The 19,953-nt window shown below is 42.7% G+C and overlaps 2 protein-coding genes across 2 annotated transcripts; both read left to right on the forward strand.

Moving 5' to 3' along the window:
- The first annotated feature begins 767 nt into the window (after nucleotides 1-767).
- On the forward strand, nucleotides 768-7,028 carry TMEM171 (transmembrane protein 171). Its single transcript, XM_065744131.1, has 4 exons — nucleotides 768-1,379; nucleotides 1,875-2,580; nucleotides 4,674-4,815; nucleotides 6,709-7,028. Exons 2-4 carry the CDS (start codon nucleotides 1,950-1,952, stop codon nucleotides 6,929-6,931), a joined length of 996 nt encoding a protein of 331 aa, XP_065600203.1. The 5' UTR covers nucleotides 768-1,379; nucleotides 1,875-1,949; the 3' UTR covers nucleotides 6,932-7,028.
- A 6,706-nt stretch (nucleotides 7,029-13,734) lies between these two features.
- On the forward strand, nucleotides 13,735-15,955 carry TMEM174 (transmembrane protein 174). Its single transcript, XM_065744155.1, has 2 exons — nucleotides 13,735-14,379; nucleotides 15,501-15,955. Exons 1-2 carry the CDS (start codon nucleotides 13,751-13,753, stop codon nucleotides 15,598-15,600), a joined length of 729 nt encoding a protein of 242 aa, XP_065600227.1. The 5' UTR covers nucleotides 13,735-13,750; the 3' UTR covers nucleotides 15,601-15,955.
- Nucleotides 15,956-19,953: the final 3,998 nt, after the last annotated feature.

Raw genomic sequence — 19,953 nt, forward strand, 5'->3', positions numbered from 1 at the left:
TAGTTACATGGTTCTGATCCTTCTGCTTAAAAATAATTTTGTAACTTCTGCAAGGAATAGCAGGAATGAAGCCTAGTATACGAAACAGAACAGAAAGACTTGTGTGCTGCTTGAGGACCAGCAGTAAAAGATCCAATAACTAAATCGCTTGTGTCTGTGTTTATCCCTTTCTTGAAATGGGACCCTGCTCCTATGAGTCTCTGGTGACTCAGTGTATTGCCTTGTAGTGCAGACAGATAATTAGATAATTATGTATGTAAGTGACTACTGGGTTTTATGGTTCTGTTTTGTTTTCATCCCAGTGGGGCACTGCAGTTACTGGGAAGTGACACAGTTTTTTGTGGCTGACACATGTTCAACAGTTTGCTTCCAGAAATCAAAGAATACTTTGTTTTTCTTGTGGAATGTCTTCTGTTGAGGCATGTGTAAGGAGGAGTTGATCTAGCTTGACTTGTAGCTGAACTCAGTGCAGGGCAGTGGAAGCTGGTAGAAGAAGGGCTGATGGTTAACTAACTAACAGCTGTAACTAAACCCATTCCCCATTTCCATCTGTGACAAGCTGCTCTGGTAGTTATGTCCTTTGTGATATTTCCAAGTCATAAGCAAAGAAGACCTACTTGGGAGTCTGTTGGTGTGCAGAAGAAAGCCATTAAAACACTGCAGTGTGTGCACGCCTGAGTGCCTTCTGCCGTCAGCGAGGGACAAGTTTTACCAAGGTGCATCTGGTCTTGCTATTTTCCAGTCTGAACTTCTCTTTGCTTTCAGGTAGCTCCATGTGCAGAGGATTGCTGTTGTGATTGCAGGTATTGTTCTGATCCCCATGTCAGAGCAGTGCAAACTTCCTTGTTAGTAATGGCAGAAATTAATTTTTTCTAGAGCTCACTGAATAGCACTCTGTCATGGTTTTTCAGAAAGGCTTTCCCTGCCCCTGGTATGTCCACATCAGCAGATTGGTTGTTCATATGCACAAAACTACTACTGGCCTCAGCACTGGTCTCTGTTCTTTTTTGCTTCTGAATCTGGGCTTCCGTGGGCCGATAGGCTCAAAGCTTTCTGGGACCACCTTTATTATTCTTTTTAAGGCTTTCTTGGAGCACAGACAAAAGGTTTGGGAACAGGAGAAGTTAAGTTGAAAGGAAGTGTGGGAGCAATGGTCTTACCAACTCTGACTGCAGGATCAGTGAAACTTGGAGTACAATCTTTTGCATATGTTTTTTGTTGTTGTTGTTGTTGGTTTTTTTTCCCCCCTACAGAATAAAACCAGAAATCCTCCATGTACTTGCTCATGTAGTTATGTAGGACAGGAAGCTGACAGGAGAGAAGCTGAGAACTCTCTCGTGCCTCTGAAAGGAGAAACAAGATTTATACACTCTGAAAAGGTATGTGTTACAATGATTTGTGTGTTGGAAGATTTGCTTGGTAAAAAGCCTGGTAGTTACTATACCCAGTTGCATTCAGATTCTTTCTTTCAATAGTTTTCCTTTCCTACTCTTTACTACAGAAATTTTGCCTAGCTTTCTTCAAGGGTAATGTTAGCCTCTCTTTGTTCCAAACGTTCAGACTTTGGTATTAATGTCCTGTTAATCATACAACAGTGTTTCCAAAGACACAGTTCATTGAGTAGTACATCAGCAGTTGTGTTGTTTTCAGTTTGTCTGTAACTGGCCTGTCATCTGTATTCAAGGGCAGCAAACTTAATCAGGCCCTTTATTCAATAAGAAAGCACAAAACAGAGAATGCACCAAGAGCTAGCAATACCAGTAGGCTGAGTAGGAAATGTAGCAGTAAAAATTGCAATGTAATTCATCCTGCGATTTTTTTTTTCTTCTTTTGACTTTGTTTGTCTTCTTTCTCCCATATTTTCACATTCACAGGTCTACTGTAGATTTCTGCTACTGAATACTAACAGGAAAAAAAATAACGCATCATTTTGAGGACATTCAGTTGTAATGTATTCAGTGACCATTCCTATACCAGGAGATGAAGGAAATAATGGACAACATAAAAAAGCTACTTTTTTCCTTTTTCTTTTTGGGGCCATACTGCTCTGTGGTGGATTCCTGCTTTCAGTTTTTACTCTACAGTCATGCCCTTTTGAAACCTTTAGTGACTGTAGTGGGGTCCTGAAGGCTTCTGGGCCTGTGCTAGCTATAACTGGATTGTTTTGCATTTTAATTGCAAGATCAAGGGCCAGGCTTTATATAAGCCAAAGACAGTTGCAAAATGAGCAAATGTGTAGCCTTTTTTTTGGTCGAGGAAACTGTCAGTTTGCCCAGTTTCTCATCTTTGGATTCCTGTTTTTGACAAGTGGAATGCTAATTAGCATCCTGGGCATTTGGGTCCCTGGCTGCAGTCCTGGTTGGCCCAGTACACAGCTCAACCAGACTAGCAGTTCTGATGTGGACCTCCAGGGCTGTGGATTCCTGTCATTTCAAATCTTGGGGCCTTTGATAGTGCTTACTGGGTTGTGTTTCTTCGTGATAGCTCATGTTAAAAAGAAGCAAAACTTACATCTTAATGACGAACCTTTGGAAAATGAAGAACATCCTCAGAGCCCTGAATTTTTTCAGGTTACACTAGGTGAGTAAATAATGTGAGAACTTTTAAACTTCGTATTCATCAGGGGTCTGCCTCTGAGCTTTTCTTGTTTGGGCAGTAAACATGTTGGTTCTGTCATCTGCCACCAGACAAGCCAGTGGGAAGGCTGCTTTGCCATAGACATTTTCTGTGTGATCACTTCAGTTGTCTTTCTCTCATGGAGAAAACCTTTCTTTTGGCAGCATCTAATTGTCTGTGTGAAAGAAATCACATAAAGTGGGACAAATGAGTCCAGTTTCACCTCCTTTCCCAGAAATTGTTGCTGACACTGCTAATCACGTCTCATGGTTCCTTCCTTTCATAATTCCACCATGAAGAGTAAAACTCAAAGGTTAAGAATGGGGACTTAATGGCAGTCACCACTGTGCTAGAACATGCTCTGCCTGACTCAGCATCTGTTGTGTTCTGTGACTTGTCAGTACAAATTGCAAAAAAAAAAAAGAGGTGCCAGGCAATAATGAATGTTTATATGAATTATTCAAGCTCGGTGACTGATACAAATTTTATTTTTAAGAAACAAAAATGGAAGCTCCTCTGATACAAAATTGAAATTGACAGATAAGCAACACAGTACACTTAAAACTGAATTATTTATCTGTAGCTTTGTGGTACTCATGTTAGTAGTAGCCTGAATAATTTGGTAGAGAAACTGTCAAAGCATTCAAAATCACAGAATCATAGCAGTTGGAAGGGACCTCAGGGGACCACGTAGTCCAACCCCCTTCTAAAGCAAGTTCTTTACAGTAGGATGCATGTGCAAGTGTCCAGGTGGGTTTAAAATATGTCCAGAGAAGACGACTTCACAGTCTCTCTGGACAACTTGTTCCAGTGCTCTGTTACCCTCAAAATAAGGGATTTTTTCCACATGTTCACATGGAACCTCCCATGTTCTAGTTTGTACTCGTTGTCCCATCACTTTATACCTCCAAAAAGTGGATGGGCCTATCCACTTGACCCCCCTCTCCCTTCCTTTAGGTATTTATAAGCACTGATAAGATCCCCCCTTGGTCTTCCCTTCTCCAGGCTGAACACCCTCTCAGATCTCTCAGTCTTTCCTCATAATAAAGATGCTCCAGGCTTCAACCATCTTTGCAGCCCTCAGCTGGACTCTTTCACTGTCTTTCTTGAACTGAGGAGCCCAGACCTGGGCACAGTACTCCAAATGTGGCCTCACCAGGACAGTGTAGAGGGGGAAGATCACCTCCTTCAACCTGCCAGCCACGCTCTTTTTAATGCACCACAGGATGCCATTGGCCTTCTTGGCCACCTGGGCACAGTGCTGGCTTATGATCGGCCTGTTGTCCACCAGGACTCCGGGTCCTCTGCAGAGCTCCTATCCAGCAGGTCATCCCATAACCTGTTCGGATGCATGTGGTTATTCCTTCCCAGGTGCAGGACTCAGTGCTTACCCTTGTGGAATTCCATTAGATTCCTTTCTGCCCAGCTCTCCAGCCTGTTCAGATCTTGGTGAATGACAGCACAGCCTTCTGTTGTGTCAGCCACTCCTCCCAGCTTTGTTTCATCAGCAAACTTGCTGAGAGTCCACTCTATTTGCTCACACAGGTCTCTGATGAAGATGTTCAATGTGTACTCAGTAATCAGAGCTATCCATAACTCAAATGTTTTTTATTTTATCCATATCTAATTCAGTGATATACTTACTAAATCCCTGTTTGAGATGTACAAGGAAAAACCAAGTACTTGCCTGCCCTTAAGTTACACCATCAGGAGCTGTTGTCTTTGTACTTGCTGTTTCTGAGGACAATCAACATTGTCTCTTAGCTAGATGGGTTGCTTCCTCCCATCTAGTGGTATTTTCTGAATGAAAAATGAAATAGTCCTTTTATGATTATGCTGCTATTTTTTTTATGTAGTCCTGATTTAGAATGCAACTTCTGTGTACTTCTTTATTGCAGAGTATAACAGATCTTTATGTAAGATCATTGCTTTTTATCTTAAAAGGTGGACAAGTACCGATACTGTAATTCCAAAGGCAGGAAATATTCTGATATGCTGTTAAAATAGACAGGGGAACTCAGTTTTCAGAGGTAGTAATTGTTTTTTCTTTTATATAGGTGATGCTGTGTTGATGTTCCCACCTCCACCACCACCTTATTTTGCTGACCCTCTGTCTCCACCTGTGACACACTGTCTTATGTCGAGTGGTTTGCTTACAAGCAGAAATCCTCCACCATACCACTCTATATTCAGTGATGGGTAAGATTGTTTTGTTGTTTATTTTGTTGTTGTTTGTTTGTTTTAAATCTGAGATGGTTTTTCAAGGTATCCAAGATGGTATTCTTACATAATCACTATTAACTCTTTTAAGTCTTAAATCTGTGGCCCTATTTAGATATTGCTGGATTGGAGTTCTTCCACAGACTGTCTGAGGTAAGGTACTCCTCACAGCAGTGCCTCAGTGACATGATATCCTTGCTGCTAGATCTTAGGGAGCCTCTGTAAAACCAGTGCACTTCATGATACCTATCCAGACCCCCTGTGACGCTGGGAGTGCTACTTTAGTTTGTGTCCTGTTCTCTTTGTGACTCTTCTGGAAAGTTCTGTGCTGGCTTTCCATGATCATGCAGTGACAGTGTGGTGCAATACTGTGGAAGAAGAGCAGAGAAGGTTTCAGGGAGCTTAATGGGGAGGTTGCAAACCCAGCTTCGTCTCAAGATGAAGATGGCTGTCCCATGCAGCTGCTTTTGCACACCCTGAGTGTAGTTGACGTGTTCAAAGCTGCCACCAATAAGCTTATGCAGCAAGATTTTCTGACTGAAGTGTTGTTTGCATCATAAGAATTTGCAGGGATATCTCCCTGTGGGATCCAAGCAATGGGTGAAAGAGGTTACATACCAGAGCTAGATAAGGTCAGGAGCTAGATACCAATGTCCCTAGAGCCCTCAGCTTATTTTCTTGCTCTTAATGATTCAGAATTGAGTAGGCTTTATCCTTTGGGAGGTTTATTGTGAGTTTTTAGTAATTGTTTATCAGGATGTCCTTAGTCTACAAGACAAGTATCATGTAAAGCACTGTCACTGCAGCAAGAACCCCAGGCTGCTTAGCTGGGTAGTAGCTACAGGGTCATTTCTGTAATAGCTTTCCACTATACTCCAGACTCTTCTGCTCACATGAGGTGGTAAATTCCACAAGCAGCCATACCAGCTGTGTGCCTCATGTCAGTACTTCAGAATTCTATCATCTTCCCCTCAAAACAAGCAAACACAAACTCAAAGACTTAAATGCCACAGGAGGAGGGTTGTTTTAGCAATGGTGCATACTCCTGTTATCATACTACTAAAATCCATGTTTGTGCTTTTCTACTGTAAATACATAACTTCAGTACTGTTACTGAGGGTGAGGTGACTATGCTGTGTTACTGTTCCTCGTGCAGAATTGTTGGGTGTACAGTTGTACACACAGGTATGACTGACTGGGCTATGGAAGTAAAACATAAAGGATGAGTTCTTTGCTTTTCTCTAAGGTGAGATGAGGAAGGTACTAAAAAAAGTGTTGGTGCAATTGATTGAGATCCAGTTGTAATGGTCAGAGGAAGATTGTGAGTACATGACTGCTCACTTTGACTTTCCCTGTAAGCTTAGTCACTGTGGTGTCCAGTTACTTCTGATTCTCTGTCTCCGAACCGCAGTGCAATTCCTTATGTCTTATGCATTGCTGGAAAGATTACAAAAATTTCAAGTTACCTGTAATTTAAGATCTTGGACAGCTAGGAATTTTTGTTTTAATTATCCAGTTCTAAGTCTAGTAACCATTTTTCAAAGAGAGGAGAAAAGACTGTGGTAGACTACAAAAATGAAGATGCGTTAGGAGCAACGTTTCAGAGGCTTTAATAACATTGCCCTGCCAGAAGCAGCTAATACCTAGAAGTACTGAATGATATGAATTGGAAGGGAGCTTGTTTGCTCTCTCCTGCTGAAATAATAGGATTTTTAAGTCATAAAATAGCACATAGGCATTAGAATTTCATACTATGTAAGTTCTTCATTCCAGGGATTTCTAGGAGTTGTGAGTTTGTATACATTTATGTAAGTCAAGAGTAAATTTCATTTGCTATGGAACTATATTAATACACAATTTTCTGTTTTATAGAGCACAGCTTACAGATGATGAAAGAACAGTTGCTGTTAGAGACGACGAGACTATATATACAATTTCTGGGTGCAGTTCACCTTTGGGTATCTCCCCAGTGAGGTGTTTCTCCTCTGAACCACCTCCAGACTACGAAGAAAAAGCATCAGTAGAAAGTAATGAATATTCCCTTTCTTCTTCTCTTTCATCTTTTTCCTTAGTGACTTCTGACACCAGCTCATAGATGGCTGTCAGATAGACTGCATTTTCAGATTAAATTGTACACTCAGATTTATGATCTTTAAATTTATTTACATTTTCTAATAAAATCAGTAATACTAGCTTTGTCTGTTCTTTCATTAACAAGAATAAATGATGAGCTTGGGTTTTAAGAAATATGAGATAATGTTGGGCTTCTGATAAGTAGTAAGAAGGGATTCAGCTCACTACAAGGATGTTAAGTGTTCATCTTGTTCTGTTCTGCAATTTCACTTTCTACATTTAGTCCTTTATATAATGGATACAGTAAGTTGAGACTTTTTTTTTGTTATTTTAGTTAAATCTAGTTGGAGTAGAAAGTTTAACTGTAACTGGAGTTTTAGTTAAACCTGCTTGGAGTTTCAAAGATGAAGCCATTAGGAAGTGCTTTTATTTTTGTATTACTTTGTGGAAAATACTTGTCTGCAGTTACTGACTTCATATGTTCTTTGAGAGCTTCAGTGATAGGGATCTTAAAATACGTAACATCATGGGAAGCTAATATGTTATGGAGAGCTTAGGTGATTACTTTTTGGTCTGCTGTGAATACTGCATGGCTTAACTTAGACCCTCTCTAGTCCTTATGTAAGTATAATTCCCACAGAAATCCGTTTTATCCAGCAGAAGAGTCCTGTGGCAACACTTAGGATAGTTAACAGTCTAACAGTTTAACTCTGGTAATGGCTGATTTTAGGGAGATTGTGCTACTGTTGTATATTGTTTGTGGTTTATCAAGCAATACCAATTAACTTTGAGAATGAGATCCACTTAATAACAGTATTTTCCAGGAACAAACATTATTTACCACCTTCTGCAAGAGATGCTATGTGATGGAAATGCATACAGCATGTGTTCATAGCTGCTGAAACATTTCCTACACTTCCCTGTTTTTCTTTTTGTTTCGGCTCATCCATACCTGTGTGACAGAGATACTATTTCTGCTAGATTTGGTAGGAACTTGTAGTGGTGTCAGAGCACCTCACAGAAGTGGACTGTCTTCAGCTGAGTCCCTGAATATCTGCATGCTATGGGACCTTAACTACAGTAGGACGTGTTTCCTGTCATAATGAATTCAAGGAGCGGAACACTTAAGTTTTGAATTAATCAGATTCCTCCCTGTGCCTAGGGAAAGGCATTTATTTGCCTCGTATTCTGTATGAATGTGTTCTGCTCACCAGCAGTACTGCAGAGAGATGTTTAGTAACTTATGCATTTGGCCATTTATGTGTTATTCTCTCAGTCTTGCTTCAGCAGCAGTTTTTGCAGCGACATGCAGATACAAACTGGTCAGTGATGTGCAGCTACATTCAGTCAGCAGTAGAGTGGAGAACCAGCTAGTGGTGAGGGAGGTATACCTAACTAGCAAAGGAGCTGAGAGACTTACACATGCATAGTAATGAGCAAGCATGGAAAGGAATGTGCCGGGGCCGATTAAACAGGCATGTCTCAGCCATAGGAAATGTCCGTGTGAAGAAGAGCCACACAGCCAGCAAGCTTTTTGTCCTTCCTTCTTTCCCTCTGTTTTTATGCAGTGGGCTTTTCAAGGATGCTGTTCCTTGGATGCCTTTTCAATCTTTTAATTTTTTTTTATTAAATTTGTGTTTCAAACCCAGTTTTTAACAGTGGTGCCTATTGTCCTGCTCCTTTATATGCATGTGCCTGTATATAAAACCTTGTGTATGTCAAAGCAGCTTGTCTCTGGATCTGTCATGCTATTTTATAGTGAATGTAGAAGCCGAGGTGTTTTGCTTTATGGATCTTATGCAAGCAAAAACCCATGTTGGCTTTTTCCTGTTGTTTTAGGTACAAATGAACACTAATTTTCTGTTGAGGTTGAAAGTCAAAGAGTGCTTAATCTAGTACAGAAACATATCTTTAATTGTGTCATAATCCTTTTCTTTCTTCCTATAGGAAAAAAAATAAGCACATCTGATTTCTAACTGTAAAGGTATTAGCCTTGTATGCTATCTGCAATTAGCTCAATCATGTTTTCCCACAACGCATCAAAGAGATCAGGCACATCAAGAAAGAATAATGACTCTGAGCAGAGTCCTCAGGATGTGAAATGTAATATTACTACTTTTCTTCATAGTTACTGTGCTTTGATCTTCTACTGCAGATTCTCCTCTGTGGTTCACTTAATTTCTGAAAGCTGGGCTTCAAAGAAAGCTGTTGGCCTAGCTCCTCAGTGTCAGCTGAATACACCTGAATTTCCTGAGAGTGATGGATTTTCTTTCTCTTAAAAATGAGACTTGAAAACAGAATTTTCTTATCTGTCCTAGGAAGGATGCCCACTAAATAATTCATCTTACAGCTGTGCAAGCACCTTCTATTTTTGCGTTGATTGGTCATTCCTTTCAAATTCACTGGGTGTGCTGAGTGCATCTCCATGACTTGATCTCAACACTGACAGCTATCAAAGCCACCAGGGCAGGAGTATTTGCTTGCTGCATCGTCAAAACTTATTTCAGCAGGGTCAGAAAATGTGAGAAAAAGGATGGCAGATCTGTGTCCTACACTGATGACCACCACTGCATGAACTTTACTGGGAAGAATTTTTTGATGTGGGGAGTAGGTGTAAGAAAGGAAGCAATACCTTGTAAAACTATAAAAGCAGCTTAAAATAATACAGAACAGCAATTTTATTGAGGAAGTCACTTACTTTACTGTCACAGTAGTGATGTTATAACCCCCTTAATGCATTACGGTTAGCTTAGGTGCTTGACATGCAAATTCTAGCAAGGAAATCCAGTTGGTTACTGATTCACATGTACTTAAACAGGCAAAGTGGGAGGTAAGGACTACTTACCCTCTCTAAGTGAAGTTAAGGTCTGTTTGCACTGTTACTGCTTAGCTTTTGCTTAAGCATTTGCTTAACTGGATCAATACAACCCTTTGGATATGAGAAGGATTCACAAATAGCTAAAGGGATAAGTTTCCAAGGAGAAGTCTTTCAACCTGTGTCATCAGCACCCAGAAAGACTGAAAACAATCTCATCTGTAAAACTGAAATTACACTGATTTTTTTTATTGGTTGCATGTTATTAGGATAGCCCTGTCCTTGACCTCTGTCATTTATAGCACCATATCCTGCTATCCCTTTTTCATCCTACCTCTTAAGGTCAGTGTTTGTGGGTCACATCTGAGTCCAGGCAGACATCTCTGCCAATACTTCCATGTTTCTGCAGCTGATGTGTTAGCCTTCACCTAGACCTGTGCTCTCTCTTCAACCATACATACATATATCTATGTGTTTGTGTACAGAAACACCTTTGATTTGGTTGGCCATCTGGCATGGCAGCATTCCCTGGGAGATATAAACCCCCTGTGTAGATTGAAACTACTGTGGACAGCTGGCTGGACTGGATCTGTTTGGTATGTTTCAGCACTGGGGCAGGCCACATGAGGCTCACTTATGATTAAGTGATAGTCTAACGTAATTCGTGTTTTTCACTGAATGCCAAGTACAGCCTCCCTTGTCTAGGAAAAAGAATTATTTTGGTCCAGCCACCAGCTCCTTAGCCTTGCTGCAGTTGAAAATTGTATGTATTTTTTATGTACTATGTATTTTGTGCCTTCTCTTTTAAAAGCTCTTTCAAAATAAAGCTTAGCTTTATTCTGTGGCATCTTCTAGAAATTCTATAGCTAAGTCCCTGATTCTACGTGAGAAGTGTAAGAAAATAAATCCTTACTGTGACAGGCTAATAATGTGAACAACCACACAAGAACTGATAGCAGATAGAGAGGAGAAAGGGAAGATGACCTGAGGACCCATCAGAATTTCTTAGGAAGACTCTTGAAATGGGTTAGAGAATCAAGAAGGTAGAGGACACAGCAGAAAAACTTCTTCCCACAGCAAGCACTGCAGGGGAAGGCAGTTTTGTAGAAGGATAAAAAGCAAAGCAGTGGCTGAGTTCAGGAGTAAGGTCCGTGAAGCAGACTGGAGTATTGCTGCAGTGAAATCTGAAAACAATCCATTTTGAAAACGGATCCTAGAGCCAGACTTGGAGTTACCTGGAGATAAAGGAGATATAGTCTTTCATTTCTCTGCTTGATGATACTAATATTCTGCATGATGCTCTACTGTAATTAAATCAAAAGGATTTTAGAAAGCATACTCAAGCCTGTTTCCTGGGTTTCACCAGACCATTTTCACCACCATTTTTTAAGCAGATTTTCCAGTTAAAAGTGTGTTTAGTAAATCAATGTCTGTAACTAAGTTCCCAGAATATCCACTTACTTGGAAAAGGAAAGTATTGGCCTTAAAAAATCAATAATATGATTTGGTAATTTCTTAAGACCTTGACAGCTGCCTGAATGCAGATTTGGCACTCTCTGGGGAAACAGGGAAAAATGTGGGGAGGGTTAGAAAAAATTGTATTTCATAAGCAAAGAGATGGCTCTTTACAAGGAAAAGTGAATTTTCATTTAGATCTTTGTGTACCAAGCATCCCATTGTCAAAGCTGAAGTGACAGTCAGTCTTGGAAGAAATCACTCATTCTCCAGCTTTGCTGTGCACATCCTCAGCAAATAATATGCCATGTCCTAGGCCACAGACGAGGAACATAACCCATGAGATGTTGCTGGACAGAAGGCGTCTGACTCCAGAAAGCATCTGAGAACCAATCCACAGGCCCAAGGAGGGGCTCCAGGACAACTCTGTTGCAAATGACAGTTGCAGAGTTCTTGAACAATTTAAGGAGTGTGATACTACATCTCTGCAAACTATGACAGTGATCGTAATAGACTGATTTAAAGAGGATGTTGGAAAACTTGGAAGATTGAGCAAACAGAGGCAAGAATGATTCATGGTATGGAAAAAGCTGACTCACAGAGAGCAGTAGCAGAGGTTCATTGCACTTATTTTACCAAATATAAGGTTAAAGTTTATTTCAGTTTTAGCTATAATTAACAGTACAATTATGGCTTATCTAATATTTCAGCAGTTTCTAATTTGGTTGTAGTTTACACTGCACTGCAAACCCTGACCCTTTCCTGAGTCCTGACCTGGTGCTGGGAGAAGGACAGGTCTGTGATCTTATCAGAAATTCTATTGGCACCCTCGATAATAGAAGAGCCATAATAACGACTCTGGAAATTTCCCAGACATTTTAAGGGAATTCAGCATTAATATTTCTCAGGATCTCTCTGCTGACAAATGAGAAGAGAAATACACATCAGTAACTGTACTCAGTGTCTGTTTGGAAAGTTTTGGTGAGCAGTCACGTTCAGAACTAATCTTAAAGCATTGTAGACTGAAGGCACATTTATTAGTTTTGAAGAAGCAATCTGAAAGAAGGTGAGTTTTCTAGGGCTATTTTTATTCCATAAACCTCAGGATAAGCTTGCTTCCCCAGGGCTGTTGGTAGCAGGAAATGGCATTATACTTTCTAACTCCTGAGGAGTAATCTCTGTACTGCATGTGCTTCCCTTCTATGCTAATGAAAACAGATTGAGTAGTGGAAGATTTTTCCTCCATAAGGAATTATGCAGAAATGTTCTACCAGAGCACTCTGGCAGCATTCACTTTTGTCTGAAATCATTAGGAAACAGAAAGTCTCAGCTTTCACTTCACATTCATCTGTTTAATATATGGGTGATAGGTAAGTAATTCTGGTGCTTTCTTGCATAGAGCTCCATCCTGCTGTGATATTTACTGTAGTGGGAGAATCTGGGAACATGCTTCTGCTTACAGTACAGGTATTTGCAGGGTGCAAAACTGCTGCCACAGGACACTGCATTATCCTGTCATTATTGCAGTGCCAGCTTCGGTCACGAAGGCCCAAGTATTCAGGAAAAAAGGCAGGATATACCAGCCACACAATGCTGTTGGAAGGGGATTCCAACTAATAAATAATTTTGGAGAAAAATTAATATTCTGGGTATTTCTGGGTACAATGTTTATGCTACAGGTGAAGATCCCTTGCTCTGCCACATTACAGGAGACATTTTCCCATAACTGTTACAGTGTATGTGGGCTTTTCTTGGTCTAAAATCTGAGGAAGGGGTGGCAATTCCACAACAAAAAATGTCCACAATTAAAGGGAAATTACAGAATAATTACACTACCTTAAAGACAGCCTTGGCTTTTGCTAGAGGTAAAGAACAGTTATCCCACAACCAGCAGTTTCTGCAGACTTTTCAGCACCCTAATCTTGCTTACCCCAACTTCCCTACCACCCCCTCTCTGCAAACTCTCAATAAGCTTCCTTTGATATTTGTATAAACCACAGAAGCTCTGCACTGCAGGACTAGCTGCAGCATGGTCCGGACGTGGCTGTAACCACCACTCTTCACAGTGCTCTGAAGTGCAGCAGCGAAGGCCACATATCTTCCTGCAGACCTGGGCTGCCAAATGGATGGCCGGAGGAGAGTGAGTGAGTCACCACACTGCTGTGGAGTAATGAATGCTGTCCATATGTTGGATGCATTGGCTGGCAGGGGGCCCAGGATAAGCTGCAGGGACCTCAGCTTCCTTTCTGTCCCATCTGGCACAGGCAGGGTGAGGAAGTATTCGTGGGCGCCAAATTGAAGAAGGAGATAAACAAGAAGATAAGTAGCCATGCAAGAGTGAAGCTGTTTCGGAAGCAATGGTGGTAAAGCAAGAAGTCTTTAGTGGTCACTTCAGGCTCCACTTCCCAGACCTTTATTCTCATAAGCAAAGTTTATTCTTTCACATGATGGACTCTGTTAACCATACACGCAGAGTGTCCTTGTATAATTAACCCGAACCTTCGACTTTTAATGCTCTGCACAGTACCTTGCAAACCCCTTTCTGCTGAGAAAGATTCATGATACTTGGTGATGGAGCAGAACAACAGCAATTTAGAGGATTTCTCCCTGAATGTGTTTTCTGTCACTCCTTACCCACCAAGCCGGTCTGATGCCCTGGTGTCAGATGGGGACAAAGCTGGTGCCACTCTGCTTTTCTCAGGTGTGTTCTTGGGACTGGTGGGGATCACATTCACCGTGATGGGGTGGATAAAGTATGACGGCCTTACTCACCTGGAATGGACTCAGTTGCTAGGGCCTATCCTGCTTTCTGTCGGAGTAACTTTTATCCTGATTGCTGTTTGCAAATTTAACATGCTTACGTGCAAGCCCTGCAAAGAAAGAGAGGAGAACATGTTAGACATCGACCAGGGCACAAGCGGACAGTCCTTCGTGTTCACCGGCATCAACCAGCCCATAACTTTCCATGGTGCCACAGTGGTGCAGTACATCCCCCCGCCTTACCCAGCACAGGACGGCACGGCCACCAGCCCTGGCTACCTGCACCCTGTGCTCAGCTGCTGCGGGGCTGCCTCCCCTGGGGTCTCGCCCATCCCCAGCCCCAGTTCTGCTCATTTCTGCCCTGCTTACTCTCTGGACAACCCCTCTTTCACCTGGGACGAGAGTTGTGCCAGTTACGCAGAGAACATACGGAACCACAGGTACATCTTCTGAAAAGTCTTATCATGGTTGGTCTGTGTGTGTTTTAAGGTGTTGAGTATGCCTTCAAAGCAAAAGGTGCATCCTGTGTGTTCTCCTTCAGACCTTTTTTTTTTTTTCTCTATTTGTTAGGAGTATTTATTGAGTAAAGAATATGGAGAAATATTTTTTTATGGAAAGCATTTTTGTTCAGATTAAATTCATTTAAGAATTCTTTCAATTTTCAATCTATTGAATATCTTGTTATTTTCAAAGATATTCATATATACCCTCCTGTACATGTGGATTTTTTTTTTATAGAATCACAGAATGACATGATTTGGAAGACACCTCAAAGCCCACCCTGTTCCACAATCCTTCCACGGGCAGGGCTGCCCCTCCCAGCTCAGGCTGCCCAGAACCCACCCAACTCGGTCTTGAGCACCTCTACGGATGGGCACCCATAGCTTTTCTGGTGCCAGTGACTTGTTTGTTTGTTCTTAGCGTTTCTCTTCCTACCATCAGAAGATTGTTATTCTATGCTCAGGCAGAGGGTCCTGCACAGGCAGAATCACAGCACAGGAGAAGCCCACAAACAGCATTTTAGTGAGTATGGAAGGATTTCACTGCAGTGCCAGGCATTCTTCCTACCAGTCACCCCCACAGCAATCTTACAGCTGCTATTACTTTCTTAGTTTCTTAGGTATATACAACGTCACTGGTATTACAGCTGCTTTCATCAGTCACAGGATAATCTTGTAGTTTAAAGGAAAACATTCAAATTACAGAATTTACTCAGAATTATATCCTTTCTACAAAGTAAGTAATCCTGTCCCTCTATCAAAGTCTGTTTGCAAACTGCTGATGGCCTGTTGTCCTCATAACTATGCACAGCAGACACTATCAGCAGGAAAACAAAGGTCACAGCCTGACATTTTTGTACTTCACAAAAAGATCTCAGCCCATTGCTGAATCATGGTAAAACTTCATCTCGTAGCATTTTCCCAAACAAAACTCCCACTGCGATCACGAAGTTCTTTGCCCAGATAAGGCTGACAGGACACAGAACAGAGGTTACTTCATGCTTTGTGTTTGATTATCATTGTTTGGGTTTTTTTGCACCTGCTTCTCTTCCTATTAACAGGTTAGAGGACAGCTCTGATGAGCCAGAAGAACTGCTGGAAGACCCCTGCGAAGACTTGTCACCTCCCCCGTATGAGGAAATATACCCACTGTCTTCATAAAGTAACTAGTGGCAACAGACCGTGCTTCTGAGAGACACCAATTTCTTAATTCTTATAAACTTTTCCTTTAGTGCTTGCATGATATGCAGGTGTGAGCAGAATATTAGCACTGAAATGTGCTTCGGTATCACTGGAAATATTTAACCAACCCCTTCTTTTGTTTCTAATGCTATTTTCTGCCTTGTTATGAAGTTTGATATCATAATCTATTAAACTAAAAGATCTAAATTCATTCAAGCTTTTCCCAACAACAATCCTGAATTCCAGACTCACTGAAACAGTGTGAACAGTGAATGGACAAGATGTTGTTATTACTACTGGACTTCTAGCATCATTAGAAAACATTTGAATTATTCTCTGTGTATTTTGCCTCTTGATTGGTTGGGAAACTCCAGAAGTGCCCAAATGCCTGACCCACAGAAATGCCCATAATGTCCTCACTCAGCCTGATTACTTCTAGTATCTCACTTGGAAGCCCAGTCCATAGATTTGACTTCCTCTGCTTTGACCCAATCCCATAGGTATTTTCAGAGCACCCTGTTGAATCAGAGTATCCCAGATGGCAGAAAACACAACCAGCAATATCTGCCCATCTTTTTACACAGACCCAGAGTTCATTGCACTCAGTTCCTTTCCCTGCCAGTAGGGCACAAAGTATTGTCTCTCACCACGAAGCCTAGTGATGACTAGGTTAATGCCACAAAAGCAAAAGGCACTGTTCTGGAGGCTGGGCAGAAATACGTGGTTTTATCAGTATGGAAGGCATTAGCAGTCCGTGCTGTGACCCATAGGAGACCTCTCTGCAGGGGGAATTCTTCAGAGGTGGCTCTGAAGCACGGCAGCTCAGGCTGAGAGCACCACATGGCAGCTGCATGCTGCAGTGGACTTTCTTGCTCAGGTTCAAGAGAGTTCAAGGCATTGTGTCTACAAATGGATCAGTATTCAGGTCGAACAATGGGTGGAGGTTTGCAAGCAACAGAATCTTGCTGATCACTGTGGAGATCCTGAAAAGCCAAGCTCAGCAGCCATCTAACCCCTGGGGCAATGAGAAGTGTCTGCAGAGCCTCACTAGTGATGACAAGACATGTCTCTGAAGGGAGAGGTGATCCAGAACATTGCGCATCTATGTGAAGCTTCAGGCACACACCTGCCTCCCGGTCCTGCATGCTTTGAGCATGCCAAGAGATGATTAGGTTAAATACTAGGAGAAGATTCTTAACTCAGATAGTGAGGTGCTGGCACAGGCTGCCCAGAGAAGCTGTGGGTGCCTCATCCCTGGAGGTGTCCAAGGCCAGGCTGCATAGGCACTGGGCATCCCGAGCTGGTGGGTGGCAGCTGGGGACTGGGACTGGGTGGGTGTTAAGGTCCCTTCCAACCCAAGACACACTGTGTTTGCATGAGTCTATGAAACCCTTTGGAGAGGTGAGTGAAAAAATCTGTGGTTGAAGAGCTGCAAATGGCACTGAGAAGCTATGTTTGGAATGCAACATTTAAACTGACTCCAAGCAGGATTAGCAGCAGCAGAACCAGCTACTAGACAGTGGCTGCAAACCGTGCATGAGGTTTTCTCACTGGAGCAATGTGGAGCACGCTGACTTTCAGCAGCCTAGTGTCAGCAGGTAGCTGGCGAGAGGCCGGTGCGTTGTGCTCAACACTGCCTCTGTGGGACTGAGAGAACAGAAGGTCTAAAAATAAATGTAAGGTTCCCCTGTGGAAACCTCTTGCTCCCTGTCATGGAAGTGAACTCACCCTCTGCAGCAGCAAACAGGACGTTCCCAGGTCTCCAGGAACAGATGCCTGTGCTTAGCACATAGTGCTGCTGAGTCCAGAAGCACTGCTGGAGCACAGAGGTCAGGTGCAACGGGTCCAACTGAAGGACTGTGGTCAGCATTCCTGCCTGATCTCTCTCCTTTGCAACAAGAAAATACCTTCAGTGAGAAACCACAGACTTGCTGCTGTTCTTTTTTTTACATGCTTTCCCCACATACATGGCATGTTACCCAGGGAAATCTGAGGGTTTATTTTCATGGCATCAGATTGCATTGCCAGAGTAAATATGAGAAATCCATAAGGTTGTTCTGTGGACTGAATTTTTAAGGTTTATTTTTGAAGGCTCATTGGAAGACTCCTGGGTTTCCTTTTTTCTTTTTTTTTTTTTTTTTTTTTTTTTTGAGACAGAGAGAGAGAGAAAGCTGAATAAATAATTTGTAATAACTATGTATTAAAATGATCCATAAGGTGGATTCTGTCTGGATTCTGTTGTGGTTTTACTGCTGCATGGTTATCCGGGAAGCTCCAGCCTGGGGACATTTCCTTGTTGTTCTGACTGACTTCTTTTATTATTTCTATTTATTTAATAATAGGAAAACACCTTACAAAGGCTTTTCTTCTTCCTCTTCTTTCCATCTTCTACTTACATGTTTTCTCTAATTTAACAACTCTTATTCTTAATGGTATTTTTAAATGATTTTATTTTATTGCTTTTAGTAATATGAGCTCTCCTCTGAGCACTATGGTCTATGTCTGCCTTAGACAGAGTGACACAATAAACACATTTCTCCAGACCTGCAAAACTGATGATGTAAAACCAAGGTAAAAAATGACACTAACTTACTCCTCAGAACAGCCAGGAAGCTGTAATGGAGATTTTACTTACTACGCTCTTCATTTATACTATTGCTTTTGAAGCAAAATTACTGCTTTCCTCAAACCACCTGCGGTGCTGTTGTTGCACACTACAGAACGGCACTTTAATAAAATGATAGATGTGTCTTGAATTTTAGCCACAGGATCAGAACACTTTGATGCAATTGTTCATTGGGATTTTCCCCAGTACAATTCCATTTCCAGTATTTCCACTATAGTCTGGCTAATACATGAAATCGGTGCTGATGTGTCTCTTACTGCAGGGAAGATGGGCATGATGTATTTTTTTAACAGCTGAAATTCTGCACAGAGCATCTGAGGAACCTGCCTCACTGTGCTGAACAGTACACGCCTAATGCAGCTGCAGGCTGCCAATTTCTTTTCAGATAAAATCTGACTCATAGCTCTGCTTTTTAATGTCACATCTGTTCTATCTGTGTTGACGACAGGAGCCAGCGATTGCTTTCTCACAAGACCCTAATTTCACTTGATGTCCTCACCTCTCTTCCACCGACTGTCCACGCGCGTGCACACGTAACACTAGAGGAAAGCTCAGAGCAAGGGAGAAGAGCTGAAATCCTTTACTGCGTTATCTGCAAACGGGATTTCAGAAACTGGGGTCTCGGAGGGGTAAAACCGAACCATGAGTGGTTCTGCTTCCCCTCAAGCACCCTGCAGCTCGGCGGGGAGCCCAATGCGGCCCCGCGCCTGAGCGGAGCGTGCCCCATCCCGTCCCGTGCCGTCCCCAGCCGACCGGGGCGCGGTCCCCGCCAGAGGGCGCCACCAGCTCCGCCGCTGCCCGCCCGGTGCGGCCTCAGCCGACGTTGCGCGGCCGGGGAGTGCGGGCGGTCTGCTTCGGGGCACCGGGGCTAGGTTCTTCTTTGCTATGAAAGCTAAAAAAAGCCTTAAGAAAAGCATCCTGAGCTCTCCTGAGACTGATAGTTGGTTAGGGAAAATGATACCCCATGGGGGAAAACAAGGTAAAACCAAAAAGGACAGGGTATCAAGGCCTTCACTGGAGGAATGGGTTTTTGTAAGGACTTCAGCCTGGGGAGAGATGCTTTCTCGCAGCTGTCCTCCTCTTCCTTGCCTCTCTCAGCAAGAAGGAGCAGGAGGAGCTTGAGTGTGAAGAACTAGGGCATGTTTGTATACAGCTCATGCTATAGTCTGCACCTGATGCAAGTATCACTCCTGGCTCCACTTTAACTGTCAGAGCAAAGAAATGTTAGCAGAACATGCTGAGCATCTCTGTGGTCACCCCATCTTGGGCAGGAAGCAGCAGGTCCATCAGCAGAACAGGTGGGACTGAGCCGGCTGGGCAAGCCTGAAAAGCAGGGCACCAGGTTCTGAGAGCCCAGTGTGCACTCACTGCATGCTGGAGAGCTTCTGTCAGACTCTGTCCTGTGAGCTGGGTGCCTGCTCGTGGTTGAAATTCACAAGCTATTCTCCCACAGTTTTCTGGCTTGCCCAATAGGCATTGATTGTCTCACCTGCAGCCACCTACAATGTAGGGGGACTGGAGGCAGTCAGCCCAGCAGTGCCCTGTAGTCTGGGGGCTGGGGTTGCCCACAAGAGCCTTCCTTGCCCCTTCCACTACCTTGTGAATGCTGTACAAGGTGGGCAGACCCACACAGGCCAGCTGGCTCCCGGCAGCCTCTCCCAGTTTGCTACTGCTGCTGTCAGAACACCTTTGGGACATCTCAGGGC

Source organism: Cyrtonyx montezumae, unplaced genomic scaffold (genome assembly GCF_038088225.1).
Source record: "Cyrtonyx montezumae isolate F1298 unplaced genomic scaffold, pur_monq_1.0 scaffold_30, whole genome shotgun sequence".
In the NCBI taxonomy this organism is placed as follows: Eukaryota; Metazoa; Chordata; class Aves; order Galliformes; family Odontophoridae; genus Cyrtonyx; species Cyrtonyx montezumae.